This window comes from Hyalella azteca, unplaced genomic scaffold (assembly GCF_000764305.2).
Source record: "Hyalella azteca isolate HAZT.00-mixed unplaced genomic scaffold, Hazt_2.0.2 contig13331, whole genome shotgun sequence".
NCBI classification, from domain to species: domain Eukaryota; kingdom Metazoa; phylum Arthropoda; class Malacostraca; order Amphipoda; family Hyalellidae; genus Hyalella; species Hyalella azteca.
The window spans coordinates 425,996-446,875 of record NW_025943257.1 but is presented as its reverse complement, the minus strand read 5'-3'; the positions used below and the strand labels follow the sequence as shown (position 1 = coordinate 446,875).

The following is a 20,880-nucleotide window of genomic DNA, read 5'->3' as shown; positions in this document are numbered from 1 at the left end:
GAAACCAAACTTCCTCAAATTTATTCCAAGCTTTCCTCTCCGGCCAAGTTTTGCAGTCGTTTTTTAAGCCGCTATTTAAAAAGAAAAGTTTTTACTCCTAGTAAATTACGTTCCAGGGAGGTTTTTTATTTAAAAGTTGAAGATAATAGGTGAGAAACTGACAATCTTGAACATTCACATTACATAGGTTTTTCAAGCAGGTATAATTTTCCTTGTTTATCAATACAAATTCATATGATATAAAGAGAAGAAAAATTGCAGATTAAACTTGCAGCACAATAATGAAAAAATATAACTATAAGAAAAACTTTTCAGATCGGAAGCCTCATACTTAGACCTCCAAAAAAAGAGGGGCAGTCGTATTTTCAACAAACTTAACGTTTCACTTTTCATGGTGATAAATATATATTTTTACGAATTTCGAATGAATCCTATAAAAATGTGACCCTAGCCTGCGAGGTAAAATATTAACTTTGTAACTCATAATTAAATTATCAACATCAATTATTGAAATATGTATTATGACTGGTGAAAATATATTTTCGTTCTTTCAAGGAACAGTGTCTTTTTCCTCACAATCGCTTCTCGTCTCAATTAGATAAAATCAGACGGAAATTTCTCATTTCATTTATACGCTTTATTTGAAAATTTCATTCAGTTACGACGACTAACAATTTTGATAGAGATCTTATCTTGATAATCGTGCTCATCTATAAAAAATTATACACTGTAAACTTATATCTTCTTTAGTATTATTTGAATTCATTTTTTTTGCGAGAACTACTTCTTTCAAATCGCATAACGTTCCGGTTATCAATCATCGTGCAATCGTGAGTGTATGTTGAATGGCTGCCATTCTTGTTTAGTAACAAGGCACAAGGGTTGTGTCGCCGCGAGGCTGAGGTGTGTGTAATACTGAATGTTAAACAATGCAGGAATAGTACATAAACACGACGATAGATAACTGAAGAAAAGAAAGGCATTGAATCACAAGGGCACGACGCATATAAAACTTCAAACGTGGTCTGAGTTTCTGTTACTGTGTTGTAATACGAAAATCTGCTACCTACCTGGCGACTCGAGTTCTTAGCTGACATTCTGACAATTTACATGGGAGTCTCGAACTATCTGATGTACTGGTAAATATTGTTGACTCTATCATTTGAAAGTATGGAGATATTCGTTTGATTGCAACATTTATCTTGCTGATACATTTTTTTGTGATTATTTGATGCGATTTGGTGTAGGCTAAATGAGTCATACAAACTTACAATCGATTCCGTGGTGAATTGGAAGACGTTGTAGTCTACGCTGAACACATTCTGTTAGTTTCACTCGTAGAAAATTTTTCTATTTATAGGAGTATCTGATTTAAATAATTTTCTCTGGAACACTTTGCTCACATTCTGAGCTTATAAGGGGATCAGTGCAAATAAATTTATTGATAATCAATAATTCCTGGGGAATGTCGTGTTCTATCGAATTAAATGAATAATTTAGACAAATAATAGATCATATATTTAGTAGAATATTATAATCTACTATATATTTTGTATTATAGTAGCTATTGAATCTTGAGTTAAGTGGCACTGTAGCTGAAGGCCTGAAACCGAACATAACAGTGCTATATAATTCTGAGCTTAATCAGCATAACTTTTAAGAATTAACTTTCTTTTATGCAATAGTTTTATTATGCATTTTTTCTAGGGAAATTTTTTGTCTTTAGTGCTGGTAATTTGTTTTGCTCTTGTAGCTAGATTTTAAGTGATGTGTGCTTGAAGCTGATACGTAGTTGAAGCCTTGATGAAATATTAGGAGGCGGAAAAACCACTCAATTAAAAATATTCGTGCCGTTTTAAAAAAAATCCGAAATAATGTATTTATAATCCTGATAATCAGATAATGATTGATCTTTGTGTATAATCATGTGCCTAAGTGTTTCTAGGCTAGATTAACGATGAGTGTTTCAATGAACTTCACTCCATAATCGGGAGTGAAGTCTCCAATGTTTGCTCTGCTAACATGAAGGAAAGACTGCGAGGAGGTTGTTCCTAAGATTATGCTGAGGTAACCGTACTACTGAGGTCAAGACTTCCATGTTATTCCCAGAAAAATTCCGTAGGAAAACGACAAATGTCTTACAAACAGTAAAAAATCATGACATTCGGAAATCACGAGAATGTTTTCAAAATGAAAGAAAATAATATTTATTCAAAGTGTTGCTGTTGCTTGCGAGAGTACTCTTGAGAAGTGCAATGTAAACAACGTGATACGGATTCGGAGATTTCTGTGTGGGGAAAACTTAAAGATTGGCGGGCGAGTGTCGCTGTCCTGCGCAGTGCTCTGCTGCAGCCCTGCGCACTCCATGTCGCCGCTGCCAGAGAGCTTTAAAAATGGCTGAGAGAGGTGGTATGAGACGAACGAGTCTCAATTATAACCCGGAGGCCAGTGAAACTAACAATGGTTGTTGTTTGAGTACCATCAACAACTCGCTGCCAGAGCTGGGAAGATGGTGAGTACCGTGTGTTGTGCAAAGTGAGTCTCATATTGTCTCAGCGATCAATACGTGAGCGGGACGGTGCTTGCTACTCCAGTGCTTTGCCTAACTGAACAGCTTTCATCAAATGCTATCGCTGCTCATTTATTGCCAATATTTTAACTCTATATCTGCCAATTTATTACATAATTTTAGTACTTCCATTTGCGCCCTAGAATTGTTATTCGATTCGTAAATTTATGCTTTTTCTCACTCTAGTTCATGACCGAAGTTCAACCAGGCGTCAAAATTAGGAGCTTCTCCCGCGAATTCGATTAGCAAATCTCGCCTTTGGTGCGATACGCGTTGTGAACTCGCGCTTTGAGATAGGACAGCGTGAATGACGGGTAATGAATACGCCCACCGCATTTAGTGTTAGTAACTCATATTGAATATTCTACAGTTGTTGAAGTAAGGAAATTATTAGAGTCACGGTCTTTAAAACTGGCAATACTTATTGTATTGTCCTTTTCTAAACGCAACAGCGCTGTATAATGCTCGATGCACGATTAAGTTCGCTTAGCATATAAATTCGACACTTGTCATACTTAGAACCAGTAGCAGTTGATTTTTATAAAATACTGTATCTACCGAATAAATAGTAATTTCATTTTAACATCAATCGCAACAGAAAATCATCGCAATTTTTAGCTAGATTGAGAATTGAATTACAAGCTGGCTTCTCCCTTGATAATAATCATGTTTATATTTCTTCGCAGCGAATTGTTTAACAAATCTTTTCGAAGTTAATTCTTGCCGATGCTGCCATACATCAAGCATAATAAATTTACCGAATTATATATGTGAAATGAATTTCAATGCTTGAGAATTCGTTGGCTAAATATTATTTTGTATGAATATGGACAAGCTTTATTCAGAAAGATTTCAGGCTCTTATTTAGTATCTTCGGACTATGTCGATTTGAAGCATTCAATAAGACACAGTTTTGTAAAAAGGGTTTCCTATTGCTCATTACCTACAAATGAGTCCATTAAAATGTCCTAACACTCACTTCTCCAATAGCATTGCAAGCCTTCAAGCTAACGCACGAATTGTTTGTTCGTAAATTATTGTGCATATTTACTGACGACCATCCATGTGAAGAAGCAAACCGCCTGAGAGACGACTACTCGGTTCTTGTTCTGTGGTCTTGATTTAAAGACAGAAGGGTTAATTGATGGACATTAGCATATTTGGGCCTGCAAGCGAAAAAACTACTGCTCGTAGATATACGTGCTGAGCGAATGAAATTGCTCTTAATTGGCAGCGAATTTCACTATTCTAGCGAAATCTTGAAGCATGTGTAAATTAAATTCTCTTGCATCGAATTATTAACGCAGTACAATTCTCTGGGGAGAAAATGGTATAGCTATTTCGGAAATAATATTGTATGAAGCTTGTAAACCTCACTAATAAAAACACTTAGGTGCTCCTTGAACTATACACAGATTCCGTTATAGAAGGGATATAGGATGACAATATTAATAGTAATAAAGTTACTGTGGAGGGTCGGTTTCCAATATTTGTAATAGATGCACGAGACATCATTATCTGTGTTGCGGCCTTGCCCACGCCAACATCGTTATCGCTGAGGGTTATATAGATCCCCTATCGTTAAATATCTCTATCGTTCTATATCGTGCAAGTTAATTGTACATTATGCTGATCCTTCTTCCGTCTCGTGGAGAATATATCTAAAATTATTGCTACTCAATAATAATAATTATTGCTGCTCAAATTATTGCTGCTCTCACAAAATTTATTTGTTCTGAAATTGGTTGTATAACCTTCGTGTCGATGCGCATTTATTTTAAACGTTACCCTCAAATTTCAATCCATGACGTTCGGTTCGAAATGCGCCAATTTGATTTATATTCGTTCATCATGTGCAAACGTATTAAAATACCTATCAAAATTCCAAATCAGCTATTAACGTGCAGTTCACTTGGTCTGAGTCCCATTTGCCCGTGTAATTTTTAAGCCAGTGAGATCTATTTCGCCAGATAATGTGCGTTATGTTCACTGTTGGCCGCTTTATATAATCACATTGTTTAGTAGACTCTTTGTGAAGTAATTCATACATTAAATGATTTATGATAAAGTGGTAATAGCAAAATATAATTTTAGCCATTAAAATTCAAATAAGGCGTACTTCTGTGAATAATCCACTCAAGTATAATTGCCATATCTTTAAATTCCGTTATTACTTAAAATTGATTGCGCGAAATTGCAAGCTGTTTACCAGAAGGGTTCCGCGTCACGGGTCAATAAAGGTTGTAATCTCCACGGTAGCTAAAAGTAGTCGATTAATCGCTCTTAAATTTGTCTTAATTACTGGAAATGTTCTCTGTTATTTTAACTGTTCACCCCAGCGAGACTCCTAGCAAAATACCTCGAGATAAATTCTCCTCGATTCTAGGGTGATCTAACTTGTCCGACACACAAATTGTGTGCGCTTCTGAGGGCGAGAACGAGAGCTTCTATGCGTCAGAAAACTATGGTTGTGCTCCTCTTGGAATCTGTTTTTTCTTAACGCAATGGACTTCATGTCATTCTGAGTTCCAACGACTGTCAAAGGAACTTTAAAGTTAGTTCTGATTGCTCGTCACAACGTTGATTCCTAGTTTAAATTGCGAACTATTACCCACCATGGCGGTTCTTTACGAATTTTTTCGAATACAAAATATTTCGAATACAAGAAAAATGCTGTTATTGTGTAAAATTAATCAATGAACAAAAATTATGATTGTCGTTCAAAGCAGTTTCCTTCAGGTCATCCAGATTTTCCTGGCAAAGGTTGGAAGTAATTTCGATTACATTATTTGCTTTGGGTATGGGAAGCACAGGGGAAAACCTGTCATAAAATCAATTTTATCACAACTTCGGCAGCGGTGGCAGTTTGCAAAACGTGTATTTTGAGAACAAGCTTGAGTTTAAGTGCAGTGCAGAACAGATTACCTTTAATCAGCTCAGAATGTTTCCCGGACAGGTTTTGTCGAAAATGCAGCTTGAGGAGAGCATGCGTTCAACGCTGTATTTTTGAAGTGATACGCTCCAAATATTTTTCGTAACTGTGGCTTTTTAACCGGTTCACAATTAATTACACCATGAAAATAGCTTGTAAAAATAAATAAGCTGTACAACCAAATAAGGACAGAATATACATTTTAATTAATGTTTTTTTTCGTTCAGCATTGATTTTTGCACGGCATTTTCCGCCGCTACCCGTGCCAATTAAACATTCGAGGGGGGCCACTTTTGGGAGCGGCGTAAAGGTTTCTCTGCTTTATTTTTGTTTCTCATTTTTCTTTGGTAGGGAATTTATTGAGGTCGCCGCTTGTAGATCCCAATTAAGGTCGTGGTTCTGTACACGGATTCCAGTTCCGTTTGATCCGGCCCATTCATTCGTTCAGTTTATTTATTATTTTGCCTGGCTTGGTGTATCCAACTGGTCAAAAAACCCTAATTAGTTGAGTGAAATGATATTCAGATACGAGCCTTCAGCAGGTCCGTTCTTAAGATCAATCCTTGAGATGAAAACTATTCCGGTGATATATTAATACAAGGTTTTAGTTCTTTATAGTTAAATTTTGTACTTAGGTCTTCTCTCCTTTCGCAATTTAGAACGCATAAAGGAACGCAAAATAGCGCCGCATGTAATTTTTTTGCAACAAAGTTTCACAATGTCCAAACTAAAATGATATATTTGGCATTCTCTCTCATGCAGACTCATATTTGCTGGTACAATCGCTTCTCTTAATTTGCAGGCTGGAGGCTATTAATTTCCAAGCCTTGTTCTAATCAAGCCCCGTGCGCGCTCTGGCAGCTTTTGGTTGTTCAGCTCAAAGCCGAGCCGTAAAATGCTCGTAGATCTTGACAACATTAGCGAGAAGGAGCCTCGCTTGGAACATCCTGAAGTCTCCGACATGATTCCCATCCTGGTCAATCCTCATCAATCTTATCGGTGGTGCTTGTCACTGAAATAGAAATCCCGCCATCTCGCCATTTTTCAGGGACCGATCTTTGGGTTGAGCGTCACCAAAGCTCTTCAGTTCTGAGCTCGCCAGTCTTGTTGCCTTCGAGTGGCGGTCTCGTTGATCTCCACTTTGGAGTTCTCTGTCGTGTTACCGGAGCTTCAGACGCCGAGCTGCTCAATGGCTTCGATTTTCTAAAGACAATTATCGCTGATTAAGCTCCCAACAGCGGGGGAATTAGGTGAGTGAAATGCCGCAAGTGTGCTCGATACGGATGAAAGTTGCCTACTCCTTTTTAAAAAGGACTAATCCCTAGGTAATTGATAAAGTAAAACGATCTATTCCCAATAATATTTATTTAAAATACATGTATATATACGTATTTCGCGTGATTTTCTGTGACGTGTAAATGAAAGTACCTTAACGTTTTTCTTAGTTACCATCATAGTTTTCGTTTTAAACTTGAACCAAGCAATAATTTTTTTTCTCCATTTCATGTGTCGGAATTGAATTATTTTTTTAATGAAAATTGTATGATTGTATTTGCGAGTAAGAATGTACATTATATTGTCTGTGGATAGTACAGAGATTCGCCATACTATCAATAGAGATATTCATTCGTATCAATTCCCTCAGTTGTTTTTGGAAGTCTTGGATGTTTACTGCATACATTTTAGCACCGCTCAGCTCTAGTTACACTGAACAGTTTACTTTGAAGACGCTCACTAATTCCGCGGCTCTTCGCCAGGCATCGAACGCTGGCGTGTTCGGGGGAAACTTGAAGGAATTGTTAAAAAAAAGAATCATCAACTTGAAGGAATCGCTGCACTTTTCGTGCTCCGCTGAGCTGGTGCGAGGGAGAGCGTCTCCATGGTGACGCAAGTTCCAGTCTTGGGCCGTCTTTTTTTTTGCGTTCTCCTCGAAAACAAGCAAATAAAGAAGAGAGCGTCTGTGTCGCGCTGGTGATGGGCGTGTCTTCTTAGTCGGTATCAATGGCAGCACATCGCTTATGCCATCTCGCCACCGCAGCTCCTGTATGGCATGCCACTAAACGCTCAGTATTTTTGCTCAGTGTTTTGGTTTACGCGATAATATTCGGCATTTGTTAGTAAAATTGAATGTTTGAACAATATACCTTGGGATGTTCAAAATCTTAAAATCTTTAATATAAAGTCGAAGCTCAACTAAATTAAAGCAAGCTAACATTTCTATCAACTATTGGAAATTAGAGAAATAGAGCATTGCAATCATTCAATTATATGTGCGCCGGAAAAATGTAAAATATTTTTCCGTGTAAATGTTTCCATCCATGATTGATTGTCGAACGCTTTTTACATTATATCTTTCATAGTGAGTTCTCGGCCCATTCATCTGGTTTCAAAAGAAGTCATCGTGAAATGGCATTTTTGTCAAAAAATTTCTAAACTTAACCGTTTTATTTGAATTGTTTCGTATTCAGCTGGAATGAAAACAAAAGTCGTGATCTAAACAATTTGCGACTAGTTAATTATTCAACATAATTGTTAAAAGAACATTTTCTTGATCCTAAGTGTGTATCTAGTTCAGGTATTTGCTGTGGTATTATCGACTTTAAACGATTCACGGTGGGTTTCTTACGCAACAAAATCTTGGTTGCGCTGCTACCGCTTGAAGAGCGAAAAGCAAAGTTTGTGTGGGATTTCCATCACACGGCTTCAAGTTAGTGAGTTGACCACTTTTCTTTTCCTCAAGGACAAGAAATGCTCAGTGAGGACAATAAAAGCTTGTCAGGCTTTTCTTGTCCTCATTGCTTGCGATAACACCGCTGTATTGGCTGTCTTTGTCACTACCAGGAATGCGACGATCGCGCTCGATGACTTGTAAATCACGAGTTCAGGCGCTTGCATTTACTGACTCGTGATACTGATTTTAGCTTGCGTCGAGACTTTTGTTTGGGATCTTCTCCGGTTGCATATGATCGTCTTACATTGAAAGTTTTTTGTTCCTTATAGGCAGCGGACACGTTGGTTATTGGGCAACGATTTTGATTGAAAAATTCAATTTACCGTATCGCTATAGCTGCATGAGTGACATGCAGAATTGGTTAGCAAATAATGTAATGTGATTAAGATTGTACAGCTTAAAATCCATCAGGAATGCCATGTACGTGATACGGGAAAGTATCTAAAGAACGATTTAAATATTTTCAGAATTTTAGTTGAATATATAACATAGGACAGTATAAAGGTGTCGGAAATACAAATGAATATGAGAGAGTATAAAAAATTAGATCAGTACTCACTGCAGTGAGTGACTGAGAGCGCATTTTCTCATCCGTCCGTAACGTGAAATCACGGACGGACGGATATGACGAGCGCAATAGCGCCTTTTTTTCTATAAATGAGAAAATGCGCTAAAAACAGGAGAGAATTAGTGTGCTATTTTGATACAGAACGTTGTTACATGATTACTTATTTGTTTGCCATTATTCAACTCTCCAAGACTTGTTTAATCGCATTGAAACTTATTCGATTATCATATTTATTTATTGACCTGGAGGATACCTATAGAGATTAGAGAAACAATAATAACTCGCATGTCTCTTTACCGACTTTGTAGACTAGTTAAGTGTGCCATGGTGCTAATAAATATTACAGGCGTCCGTGGATCACCCATGATATTTCTTGTCTTCATTTACCGTTTTATATGATCAGTTTTTACATGGCGACGCTCATGTCTCGTCAAGTCGATCTCTTTGATCAGCTTCCTTTTCGTTTCTGATAAGAGATGTTTTATTCATGAGCTCTTTAGATGTTTGAAGACTTTTGAAGTCTTGGTCCTACACGACCACGGCTTAAAAGAATCCGTCAATTTTTTTCTCTGCCACAATCTACGCGATCTCAAATTTATTCGGATAAAGTAGCTGTTTTTTTATCGATTTACCGACCACCAAAAAACTCTAAATGATGTTCTACATCCGGTTTAAATTTTAGCAGAAGTGTTCGAAATTTATATCCATGTATTTATCGGGGAAATAATTTTACTTAGATGAATAACAACCCTAAATAAATGCAATTAAATTGGTTTCAACTGTCAGAAAATAAGATCACCTTGAACCATTGTTTATTGGAATTACTTCTATAAATAAAGGCTTCCTTTAATGAGTTACCACTTCGAACCAAAATTGATTGCAAATGCAGTTTACCATATTATACTCCTTTGATTTCGGCACAATTTTTCGTGCAGAAAATCAAGCTTGTTTTTGATTATATAATTCCTTAATTTATTTAAAATCAATTACTGTATCGTTGTATCATTCATAAAAGAGTTAATTATTAAAAAAGTATCTGTAGCAGACACTTCTATTAAAACCCTAATTTTCTTGAAACGTTTACGCCTGATGTTTCCTGTGTCGTTAATAGTTGTGTTATATTCAGTTAGTTATTACGTTATTACGAGATCATTGATGCTATAGGTGAAGGTAAATCAGGTAGCGTAAAATATTTGAACCGGACAACGAAGATGTCGAGGTTTGAGGAAAGCTGTATAAGACACACAGCCACAATTAGGGCACCTCAGATCCCGAGCAAACGTCTTTATTTACACTCTTCGATCGCGCTGTCCCATTTTGTTGTGTTGACACGAAGGTAACCCGCGAGTTCACTGCTCTATTGGAGCTCGCAGCCTCGTCGTCAAAGCCTTTTCTCGTGGGTTCAGTAGCATAAGCTGCCAACTGGTATATTTTCATAACGGATTTCACAAATCTAATGTGTCGAGATGGTGTCCGGTATGGATATTCTTGATCTGGTATATTTGCTCATATCTGGTATTTTTCTTGTATGTTCGGACTTCGAAAGTTTGCCTGAAATGAAACAACAGATTTTTTATTTAACTTTTTCCTCAGACACAATATTGAGTTTTTAGTTGTAATTTGAGAAATTTTGTTTAAAAATCCCATCTTGTGGGATACCACTCCAAACTATTGTTAAACAGAGCCTTTATCTAGGAAAAAACTTGAGAAAGATGTTAAAATTTGAATCCGCTGGCTTGACTGGTTCAGTTACGCGGGCTGTCGCAATCGCTGATGCGGTGGGCATCGCGGCCAAGGCTCAGTTCAATGGATAGCTTTCCTGCTCTCTAGCCGCTGCTGTGTGCCAGGCAAATTTATTCATAGAAAAATTCTGGTTGTGATTTCTTCATTCATGGCGGGTACCCACGACGAATAAGCGAGTGTGTTGTCGAAAGATTCCGTCTACGATTCAGTCTGGTTGGAGTATTAAACAGCCTTATTTTTCGTTATCTGTGCTCTTGTATGCGACGACCGCTTTTAGCTTATTCGTGTAACATTGTACATCAAGTATAACATTACAATTTGCAAACGTATGATATTTTGATTTGTAAAAAAGTTAAGCCTTACATCCGTGATCTATTCCCAACTAGTTTTCTCGAATTTTATTCACTCAAAACTAACTGGTTCATGGCATGATTATCTTGCATTAACACCGAACCTTCAATTGTGATAAGGGTGTTTAATCTATTAAGTGAGGAAACGAAGTTATTGAGTTTATACTCATGAATTTGTTCATTCAAATATGTTTTAGTTAACAGTGACTGTGCTCATGGATGACATGAGCACTGAATACGACGTGAATAATCAAGCCTTGGATATAATGAAGAGCGATGTTGAAGTGATTAGAAAGAGAAAAAAAACTAACTATATATCTAGCTCGTTCTTACGTGAAAATTGTAACTCTTGTAGAAATACGTATTTTTCTCATGTATGCTGATGTGTTAGATATTATAATGATACAAATGCATACTATATCCAAAAATCATCATTATTCTTAGAAATTAGCTAAAAGTTAACCTAAATTTTTGCCTAATGATAATTAAGGATATTTTATTGATACGAGATGGACATCAGTGGGTCGGACTAATAAAATGAAAGTGAGAGAAAAATTTACGTTATGTATACGTTTTTCAATAGACATATTTTGAATTATAGAGCTAATAATTTAAGTTTGTTTCATAGAAGTATATGCTGGTCATGTAAATAGATACATATAGTTTAATTCCATTTGAGGTATATTTTTACATTCTTAGCATCCAAACAATAATTTTTTCGAATAAGTAATTATCGAAGGCTATTTTTCTATAGTTAAAACGAAGCTCAGAAGATTAAATGTCTTCGGAGTGGCTGCTTGTCTGCTTAAACGTACAAAATTAACTTACGGTTCTAAACGCTCTTAGTCGAAGCCAACTTAAGTGTTAGTCGTGATTGTGACAGAATCCTTAAGGCGTGTATCGATTTTCAATTCCGTAAATATTTTTTGTATAAGTAAAAAATTATAGATTATCATCTGAAAATTATAAGTTATAAGTATAAGTATATAAGTATATTTATATAAGTTATATAAAGTTATATGTACTTATATAAGTTATTAGTATATTTTTTACTTATAAGCATAAGTAAAAATTATAGATTATCATCTGAAAATTTTTTTGATGTTTGCGAAAAATTTCGAATATGTATATTGTATACTGAAATTACTTTGGATTGGGCGTCTCCAGTCAGGTAAAACATTATACGCAGCAGCTAGACAAGCGCATTAAGTATAAACTACCCGCATAGCTCATCATTGATTTAAACCTGATCTAGTCAATACAAAGCCTAGGATATTTGTGGTGAGAGTCAGATGTGGTTGAAACATGTGAGCAATGATCTTATTATTAATTCGTTGTGCGTTGTTGGCTTCCGAAGCGAGTTTAACATATTGTTTGCACTGGAGAAAGAAATATCCTACGCTCCGAAGTCTCCAGCGATCCATAGAATTTGCATAGTGGGCCTACGAAATTGAATTAGGATATAGGTCTGGGAAGTCGCCTGTAGAGCTCTTTCAACTCCAATAACTTCAATGGCTAAGGCTATTCAGCTGCGACCGCCGCCAGCTTTCCCGGGCGATTGTGATGAATTGCTTCAGACACGAACGTGCGCAGTTGCTTTTATGGGCTCGGTTAATCCTGTGTCTCTTTGCGAAGCTGAGATGCATGTTCACCATTTAATGGTAAATAAATACATTATTATATAATTAGAGATTTTCAAAGGATGTGATAGAGCTGTAAGAGTTAAGCAAGAATATATATTGCTTCTCAAACTAATGAAATCACTCAAAAGTGGCATAGTTATTTTCTACCCTCCGAAGCTGCAAGACTTCGGGTCCGTTGATTAATCTCTTGGTTGTTTAAATCGTAAAAAGGGAATAAATGGAAAATATCCTTGGCAAGTGAAGTAATTTTTTTATCTTTGCATGATAGGTATCTTTTGATTTGAGCCCTCTAATCTGTTCCTTACTAGCATGTTCTTATTATTGGCTGTCTTATTTTTCCTGCCCTTGACATTTTATTTATAGTTTGGATACGCATTATCAGTTGTTAAATTGTGCACGAAATGGTCATTCTTCTTACTACAAATTCAGAAAAAATTATTTTTTTAGCACAGCGTTTGTGCAAATTTTTATAATTTATTTGCGCTCTTTCACTCAGTTTTCCCGCGAGATGTAATCAGAAAGGCCTCAAATGTTCTCGCTAGTTTCCAAAGTTGCTGGTTTTTCTTTGATGAAACAACAAGCAAAAACAACCACATGCTGTCATCGTCCGTTCTTCAGGTTTAATTTCCTGCTGATGTTCATATTTTGCTCGAAGTCCTTCTTTTTGAAGTCATCTTGATCAGGACATGAGGAAGTTTGCTGGCTTGGGGCCTCAACTTCCACCTCGCTTCCGACCGCCTGGCCTAAGTTTTCAGCTCAAATTTTTATGCGTGGCCAAACTTTTTAAACGGGACAGCAAGGAGATTCAAATTTCATGTCATATTATACTATCACTCTCAAATAACTCTGTACCAACATTCACTGTATGTATTTGTTTTCAGTAGTTAAAGCAATCGCTTCATTACGATACTTGACAAGGTAACATAACACGGCGGACGATGGCCGCCCATGTTAAGGATCTCGCGTACACTGAACTTATAAATGTATTTTGAAACCGGTGTTATAATTTTCAAGCACATTTTTTTCTCCAAATGGTCAAGTGTATGAAATAATAAAGATTATTGAACGTTGTATTATATTTTAGAGCGAAAATCTTCCTCTAATTACATGATTTTTATTTCTAATCTAGCAGAATTGATTCAGAAATCTGGGTGCTTTAGAGAAATAATCTTTGCTTGTTGTTGTGCTTTCATATTCAATCACGCCACAAAATATGAAGCTTGAGACTGAAATTCAGCTTTGAATTTTTTTTCTGTTGAAACCCCGGGGCTTTCATGTCTGTGGCTTGGGCAGGAACGACATGACTATTTTGTGCGACGCTTGCTTTTGAAAGAAAGTCGTCTTCAAAGCCTCAGCGCGCGATGCCGATGGCTTCTTTCCTGATTCATGGTTGTTGCTTATTTTTCAGTCTTATATTGTGAGTCACAGAGCCGGGCATGGCAGTGGTGGTAGGTGGAAGTATTTGAGGTGCAGCATTCCTTGAGAAACGATTTGAAAACTGTTGGTTTGATGTAAAGAGTCTAAATATTGCAGGTTTAATGTAGATTATTTGAATTGAATATTATATTCGTAAGTGATTTAAGTCACTTGTGAGGCAGTTATTTGCCTCTGCAATTTATTCGTTGCATGAATATCTATCAGACAACCAGCTGTTGTCGTAAACAGTTAGCTCGACGAACGGCTTCGTTTCGCGGGTCGAACAAGAACGCTTTCGCCTTGCGATTAACATGACGGTTTTAGGTCTTTACACAAGACTAGTTCTACCATAGAAAATATTTCACGCTCATTGGCTAATTCTATGGTCAAAGGTATGCTCCGTTACTATTACTCTCTATAGAGGACGTATCAAAAAGAAGGGAACCTTATAATAAGTATCCAAAAGGAACTTAGGTAAATGTAAACGGCAATGGAGATTTTGCCAGGTCTGCTATATTCAATACAGAAACGAAGGAATAAGGACCCACGAGTTTTATATGCAACTATAATATTAGGGTTATCTCATGAAAATAACTGATAACATTACAGGAGTTCAGAGTTGGGAAGTTGGCAAAAATAATTTATCCAAATTGTAGCCTGGACACCCGCTAATAATTTTTGCATATACATAAAGGAACATCTTACTAGTATTAATTTAATCTGGAGTGACAAATATGACAAGATGCTCTGAGCAGGAGCGTTTTTAGCAGCCAAATAATTTTCCTGGTATATTTAAACTTGGAAAATTAATTTTGTAGTAAGAAGTCAAAATAGTGCATGCCATTGCCTGATTGTGGGCTCTCAAAAACTGCGTGAATCTCAAGTTGTAAACACGGGTCGTACTGATGAACCACGCCCCAATGCTGTGTCTTTGATTACACTTCGGTCGCAGTTGATTTTAAGCTTCATTTTCATTTCGAACGTTTGTCACGTAAATCAATTGACATGCGTTCAAGTGGATGCGCTGTTGCGATGACGCTTGATTAATTGAACTGCGTGACTGTAAGATGAATAGCTTCAATACACGAGGAAAAGTTATACCCCTGTCTGGAATTTTGTTTGGTACTATACTTTAAGTTATTCATTTCGGAATGATTTTCGTACCTTACTTTGGGAGATTTTGTGGTGTGTGATTTGGATTTCGACTTCAAGTAAGTTACAGACGCTGTGATTAATAATTTTACTTTTGCGTCCCATTGTATAATTTATGATAAATTAAGTGAAGAATATGAAGTTCAATTTCAAAACGGTTGACCACGTTAGTTGCTCATGGAAGTGCTAGAGAAATCCTGTTAAAGCCGGCGCAATCACTGCTGGCAATCGGATCGTCGGGGGAGCAAATTTGCCAGGGCATTTCTGGATCGCATCAATAACGACAAACTTGCCTCCGAAGTGAGGCGAAACCATTGCATTTTGCCATTTTTTATTGCATATTTGCTGCTAAATGCATTTGAGATTTTTGGAGAGACTTGCGAGTTGTGTTGTAAATCCGCGATTTAAAACATTTCTCTGTGAAAAGTGTGGCTTAATTGGGTCACGATTACTTGAAGGTGATGTTGCATGGACGCAATAAATTCTGACATGAAGTCAAGTAATATATAAGATTTGAATGAATAAGGATTTGAATGAATAATTTTACAATTTGTTAAAATGTATTAGTGAAGTAATTTTTTTGTGGTGCTGCAAGCAGCTTCACATTGACACTGATTTTATAGATGCAATTCAGCTTTCACGGACACTCGCTTTTATTTATTTAGGACTACTGTACTTTTCATACGTTTCACCTTATAGGTCTCATTTTAAGAACTTATTTCGTCTTAAATTTAGCACATGCTAAGTTCGCGTTCCTGCATTTCGCAGCGCGGCACAACAGACCATCAGTCAGGGTGCATGGCGGCCTCCTTTAAAGGACGACAGCTCGTGTCTGTCAGACCAGTTCAACTTGTCCGCAAAACCGCGCATTCAGATGCTATATGTGAGCCCGACTCAGAGCTGTGAATTTCGGGCCGTTGACTAGCAAATGTCCCAACTCGCGTGCGTTTTCTTACATTTTATATGAGTAAAGCTGTCTGTCTTGGGAAGTATCCTACGTGCCAGTGCCAGGAAATTCTTTTTAGATAGGCATTTTATGTTATTGATCTTGAACTGTTTAGTTGTTTGTAGGTGAATGGTTTCTTGTGGCTGGTTACTAGGATCAATTTTGTACTACAAATCCAGTTAAATTTGATTTGAGAATTTATTTTCCAATTTTTTTGAGAATTTATTTCCTATCACCATGAATCTGCAAATGTTGGGAGGACGCACTGGAATTTTTATTAAATATATATGACTTGAAATTCTTGTTTAAACAAACAGAAATGAAATCTCCAATATACTGATGAAATTGTGCTCTGAAGAATCGTTAGATTGTTCGATGTAGATTTAATTAATTAAACTCCCCGCAATGATCTTAAACTGTCTTTTTCACCTTGACGAAAACTATTGCTACCTGTTCGAGTTAAATAATCAAGTTTTTGCATTATTAACTGCCGAGATTGGCGGAAGTTCTTAGAGAGCGCAAGTTTGATCTCATTACCATGATCCATCTTCACCCAGCTCACGGCGAGGACGGCATTGCATCCAAGTCTCTTAACAAGAGCCATTAGAAGACTTAGACTCGTCAGATTCACAGGCAAACTTATTCCATTTTCTGGCCAGACGAGCGCTTTCCGTAGTTGTGCAATGGCCATGGCCAAGTGGTTTTCGTACTCCACAGCGTGCACGATTTGCTAACGGATAAATAGAAGTGGACGCGAAATGTTTGCAATGCATCATAAATTTATCCATCATGAATTTGCAAAAAAATTGTTGGCATGTATTTCTAGCTCCTTTCCAAGTTTGTTGTGAAAAAACGTCGTAATTATGATGCATTAAGTCTAATTGCTAAAATAGTGAAGAAAATTCCAAATTATTATATGTTATGAGAGTAATGTATCAGGAACCAATATTAGCTTGGGTTGACTTGCATCGCTAATATGTTCTCCATTATTTGATTATTTATTGCCACGTCGCGACAACTCTTAGTTTTATAATTTTTCTAGACATCATATAATAATTTTTTCAACTCAATTTGCGAATCTTTACAGAATGAGCTGTTAGTTTTTCAGTCGTCATAGATTGGAGATCATCTGCTGCCAAATGGGGATTATTTTTTGGCGCACTAAATTCTTTGTTCCGATTTGTAAAATAAATAGTTGAGTCACCGACAGGAAGCCTCTAGATAAGGCCTGCTTTTTTTTTATTTATTTTTAATTGAAGCCAAGGCTGCTCCTGCACGGAAATAAATGCTCGAGAAATAAGTAATTTTTAGGATGTAGCTGGATCCGTTCTTTTATATATCGTATAAGTTCTCCATGTTAAAACTTCCATTCAACTTCAAAGTATATATCGAAGATTAATGCATTTTAATTTTGAAGTATGCTATCAGGGCACTAGCGTGAACGTTTGTGGCGTACATGGATGAATGAATCTTGTTATATTTTCAATGTTAAGCAAGCGACAAGATGTAATTGATTGCATTCCTGTGAACCCTAATGCAATATGGGAAATTATTGCTACAGCTTTGTTCGTGAGGCTTGATGCAGAATTTAGTCTACGTATAAACGAGTTTTTCACCTTTACACCTTGATCAAATTTAATGTAATTCTAATGCCTGTTCCATCATCTTTATTAATGTTGAATTCTATTCATCTTGAGTACTGCAATATAAGGGGTTGCAACGGTTCAAAATTGGCCAAAAATAATATTGTAACGGCACACTGGTATAGTTTGTTCTCTAGTATGTATGTACATTAAATTCACTTCAGCACTTCGATTAAAATATCTGAAAATGTTTTTGAATTCTATCTCCTTTTTCTCATGTATATTTTTAACCGACATGGTTCCAGATTGTACGCTGTATATATTCCCGCTGTTATATTGGTAGCGTAGGCTGCGCGTCAGCACTTTCGACTGATGCTTTAACTATGGCGATAAATTCTGACCGTGAGTGTCATAAATTTACTGCTCTCAAGTGCGGTGTTGCTGGAGATAACGTGGTTCAAAGTATGAAGAATTTCTACTTTTCCTTATTATATTTTTTTTGTCATAGAATGTAGGTAGGTACCGGTACAGGTTTTGGTATAATCGCACGAGTGTGATCGAAAAATTTCACATCGTAAAACAGGTTTCTATTCTTTATGAACCTATTGACGTTCGTTGCATAAACATAATGAATTTTCTTAAAGAGCGTCCTCTAAGTTTTGGAAAAATAATTTTTTAATGCATTCCGTTATGTTGTGCAAATAATTCTGTTGTAATATGATATATACTATCCTTCATGTACATGATATCATGTACTATCCTTCAACGAAGGTCGCAATTACTAATAAAGAAATAAGAACTTGACATTTGTTTGTGTACTTGAAATTTGTATCCTCGATACGACGTGCAAGACTTCTTTTGTGTGACGCTTTTTATTATTATTTGGTCGAATTGTACTCTCATACAATTAATTATTACAAAGTAATTATTTTGAGAATTGTATTCTCAATAAAATTGTCTCATTGTATTCTTTGGCCATGAAGGAGAACAAGGAAATGAATTCAGGTAACAAAGGCACGTGCTTCCAAGGGGGAGTCCTTCCTTCTGTACTGCTTAAAAACGCACTCTTCTTGCCTGTCAACCTACGCAGTTTATTGAATTGCCTAGTTTATGTGCACTCCGCCAGAGGTCTCCTCCTAACCTCTTCATTCTTTGGTTTGAAATTTCAGGAATTTGTTTGAACAATTGTTGTGTGGGTACGTTTTATGGGAGACAGGGATCGTGTAGAAGAATTTTATGTCTCTTAAGTTTGTTTTATTTCTTTCGGCAGGTGAGTGTTGTACCTGCTGTGGCCTGCTTGTGGGAAATATTCTTTGATTTTTGTAATTTAATTTTTTACTTTCAGTAAACTCTATTTCTATTTTAATTTAGTAATAGAATTTAGTGTTAATTTTTATTAAAAGTGAAAGAAAATTAATAAATTGGTATCATAGCTGAATGAATTTTCGAATTTTGCCTTAGTTGATTTACTACGTACGAATTCTATGTTTGGTTTTGCGTTTATTCCATTACCGGTTTCTTTGAAATGTGAACTAAATATTCCTATTTTAGTTGCAATAAGAACTTTAAGAAATTTGTCTTATATGAGTATACGTCAAAACTATTTTTTTCACTAATTTTGTTCGTTGGATAAATTAACTAACTGAAATGAATCAACATCGAATAGTTAAGCTTAGTATTTATTCACCGAAGCTCGGCATTTATTCACCCGAATTGGCTCCTTCAACCGTAATAATGCACTTCTCCTAGTAGTTGTAGGAGGAGTTATCCAGCATAGAACTCGTTGCTGTATCATCTCGTGCTCCTGCATGTAGGCTGTCCTATACAGGAGCACTAGCTAGGTGATCCTTAGAGGTTTTGTCAACATTTGTATAGCAGTTAGCCGAGACGCCCGCCTCTCATGACCAGATTGATTCTTGTATTAAACCCAGGCTTGAATTTAAAAGTAGATCTATCAGAAGAACTGTGCTCGTAAGTCAGTCTTTAATTAAATTTTCTTTTTATTCGAATAACGAAGACTTGCAGTTATGTAAATGTGAATTTCAAAGGACACATGATTTCAGAAGTTTCTTAATTTGTGCATTTCCAATTAGTTTTATTATCGCTTGTTTTAAATCAAAATGTACTAAGATGTAGAAAATTAATAGATGATAAGAGGAAGAAAGAATTTAATATTGACTTATATTTCAACATATGAGCCGCATGCATGAAACGTTCAATGTCAAAACCAGAGTAATATTCGATGTTTCGTGAATATTTAATCAACAAAAGGTGCGTGAGCTGCCAGTGATTTTTATTCATCTAAATGAACAGTTTCTCAACAATTGATCATTTTCCCCCTAAATTCGGAATTGTAGGAAGAAACAGACTGAAGCACTACAGTAACAATACTCTGCTCCATGAGTTCATTAAGTGGAGCTATATAAGTAAATTGAAATAACTTTAACGACAATCACCTTTAAATGATTCACAATCACCTTTAAACTCTATTTACCTGTGTTGATTAAATTTTCAGCAAAATGTTAGATCAATTCAGTGTCATGAAAGACCAATTACAATAAAAAATAGATGATTGAAGAAATCGACACGCGTGAATTATTTGCAAATTAAATAAACTTGATTTTACATTCCGCCCATTCTTGTTGAAAAAACGCTCGATGTTATTCATTCTCTTTCTAGTTTTAAAGATTTATATTTAAAATCCATTTATAAACGTACATTTGTTTTTTTTGCTTCACTCAAAAATATTGATTATCTGGTGCATTTATCGCACGGCGAGTTAATTTACTTAGGCTGATGCCCGCTGTAGGAGGCGTTTCAGTTGCAACTATCACATCATCATTAGAGCGCGGGTGGTGAAAGTGTGAGGGCTCAGGTTTTTAGAGCGAGCTCGGAGCTCATCAAAAATGAAGCGAAAGTCATTAAGGTCTTGCAGTCGTCCCCTGGTGACAGCGGCGACCAGTAAAACTTGCTCAGCAATTATCGAGCGCTCGTCACGCTCTGGCGTTGGTTACAGCGGATGTCTGCATGCCAACCTAGTATCAGTTCGAATATGTGTCAAACATAACAACTTTTTATTTTTTATCATACTCGTACGAAGCTAAGTTGAAATAACCTACCGAAGCAATGTCGAGGCGTAGTACTGTAGATTTGCATAAACTGGATAATTTATGATTGATACAGACATCGTTAAACGTACGCCAGTTGGTTGGGAAATGCATGATCTATGAAATTGCATGTATAAATT

At 36.4% G+C, this 20,880-nt stretch overlaps 1 protein-coding gene across 2 annotated transcripts in view; it reads left to right on the top strand.

Moving 5' to 3' along the window:
* The first annotated feature begins 2,180 nt into the window (after positions 1-2,180).
* The window catches only part of LOC108681696 (solute carrier family 35 member F2), a 70,224-nt gene continuing 51,524 nt past the window's right edge, over positions 2,181-20,880 (top strand). For both annotated transcript variants that reach the window (XM_018170756.2, XM_047883613.1), the window contains exon 1: positions 2,181-2,512. In XM_018170756.2, coding sequence (XP_018026245.1) covers positions 2,394-2,512 — 119 coding nt within the window. In that variant the 5' untranslated portion in view covers positions 2,181-2,393. The remainder of the gene's footprint in view (positions 2,513-20,880) is intronic.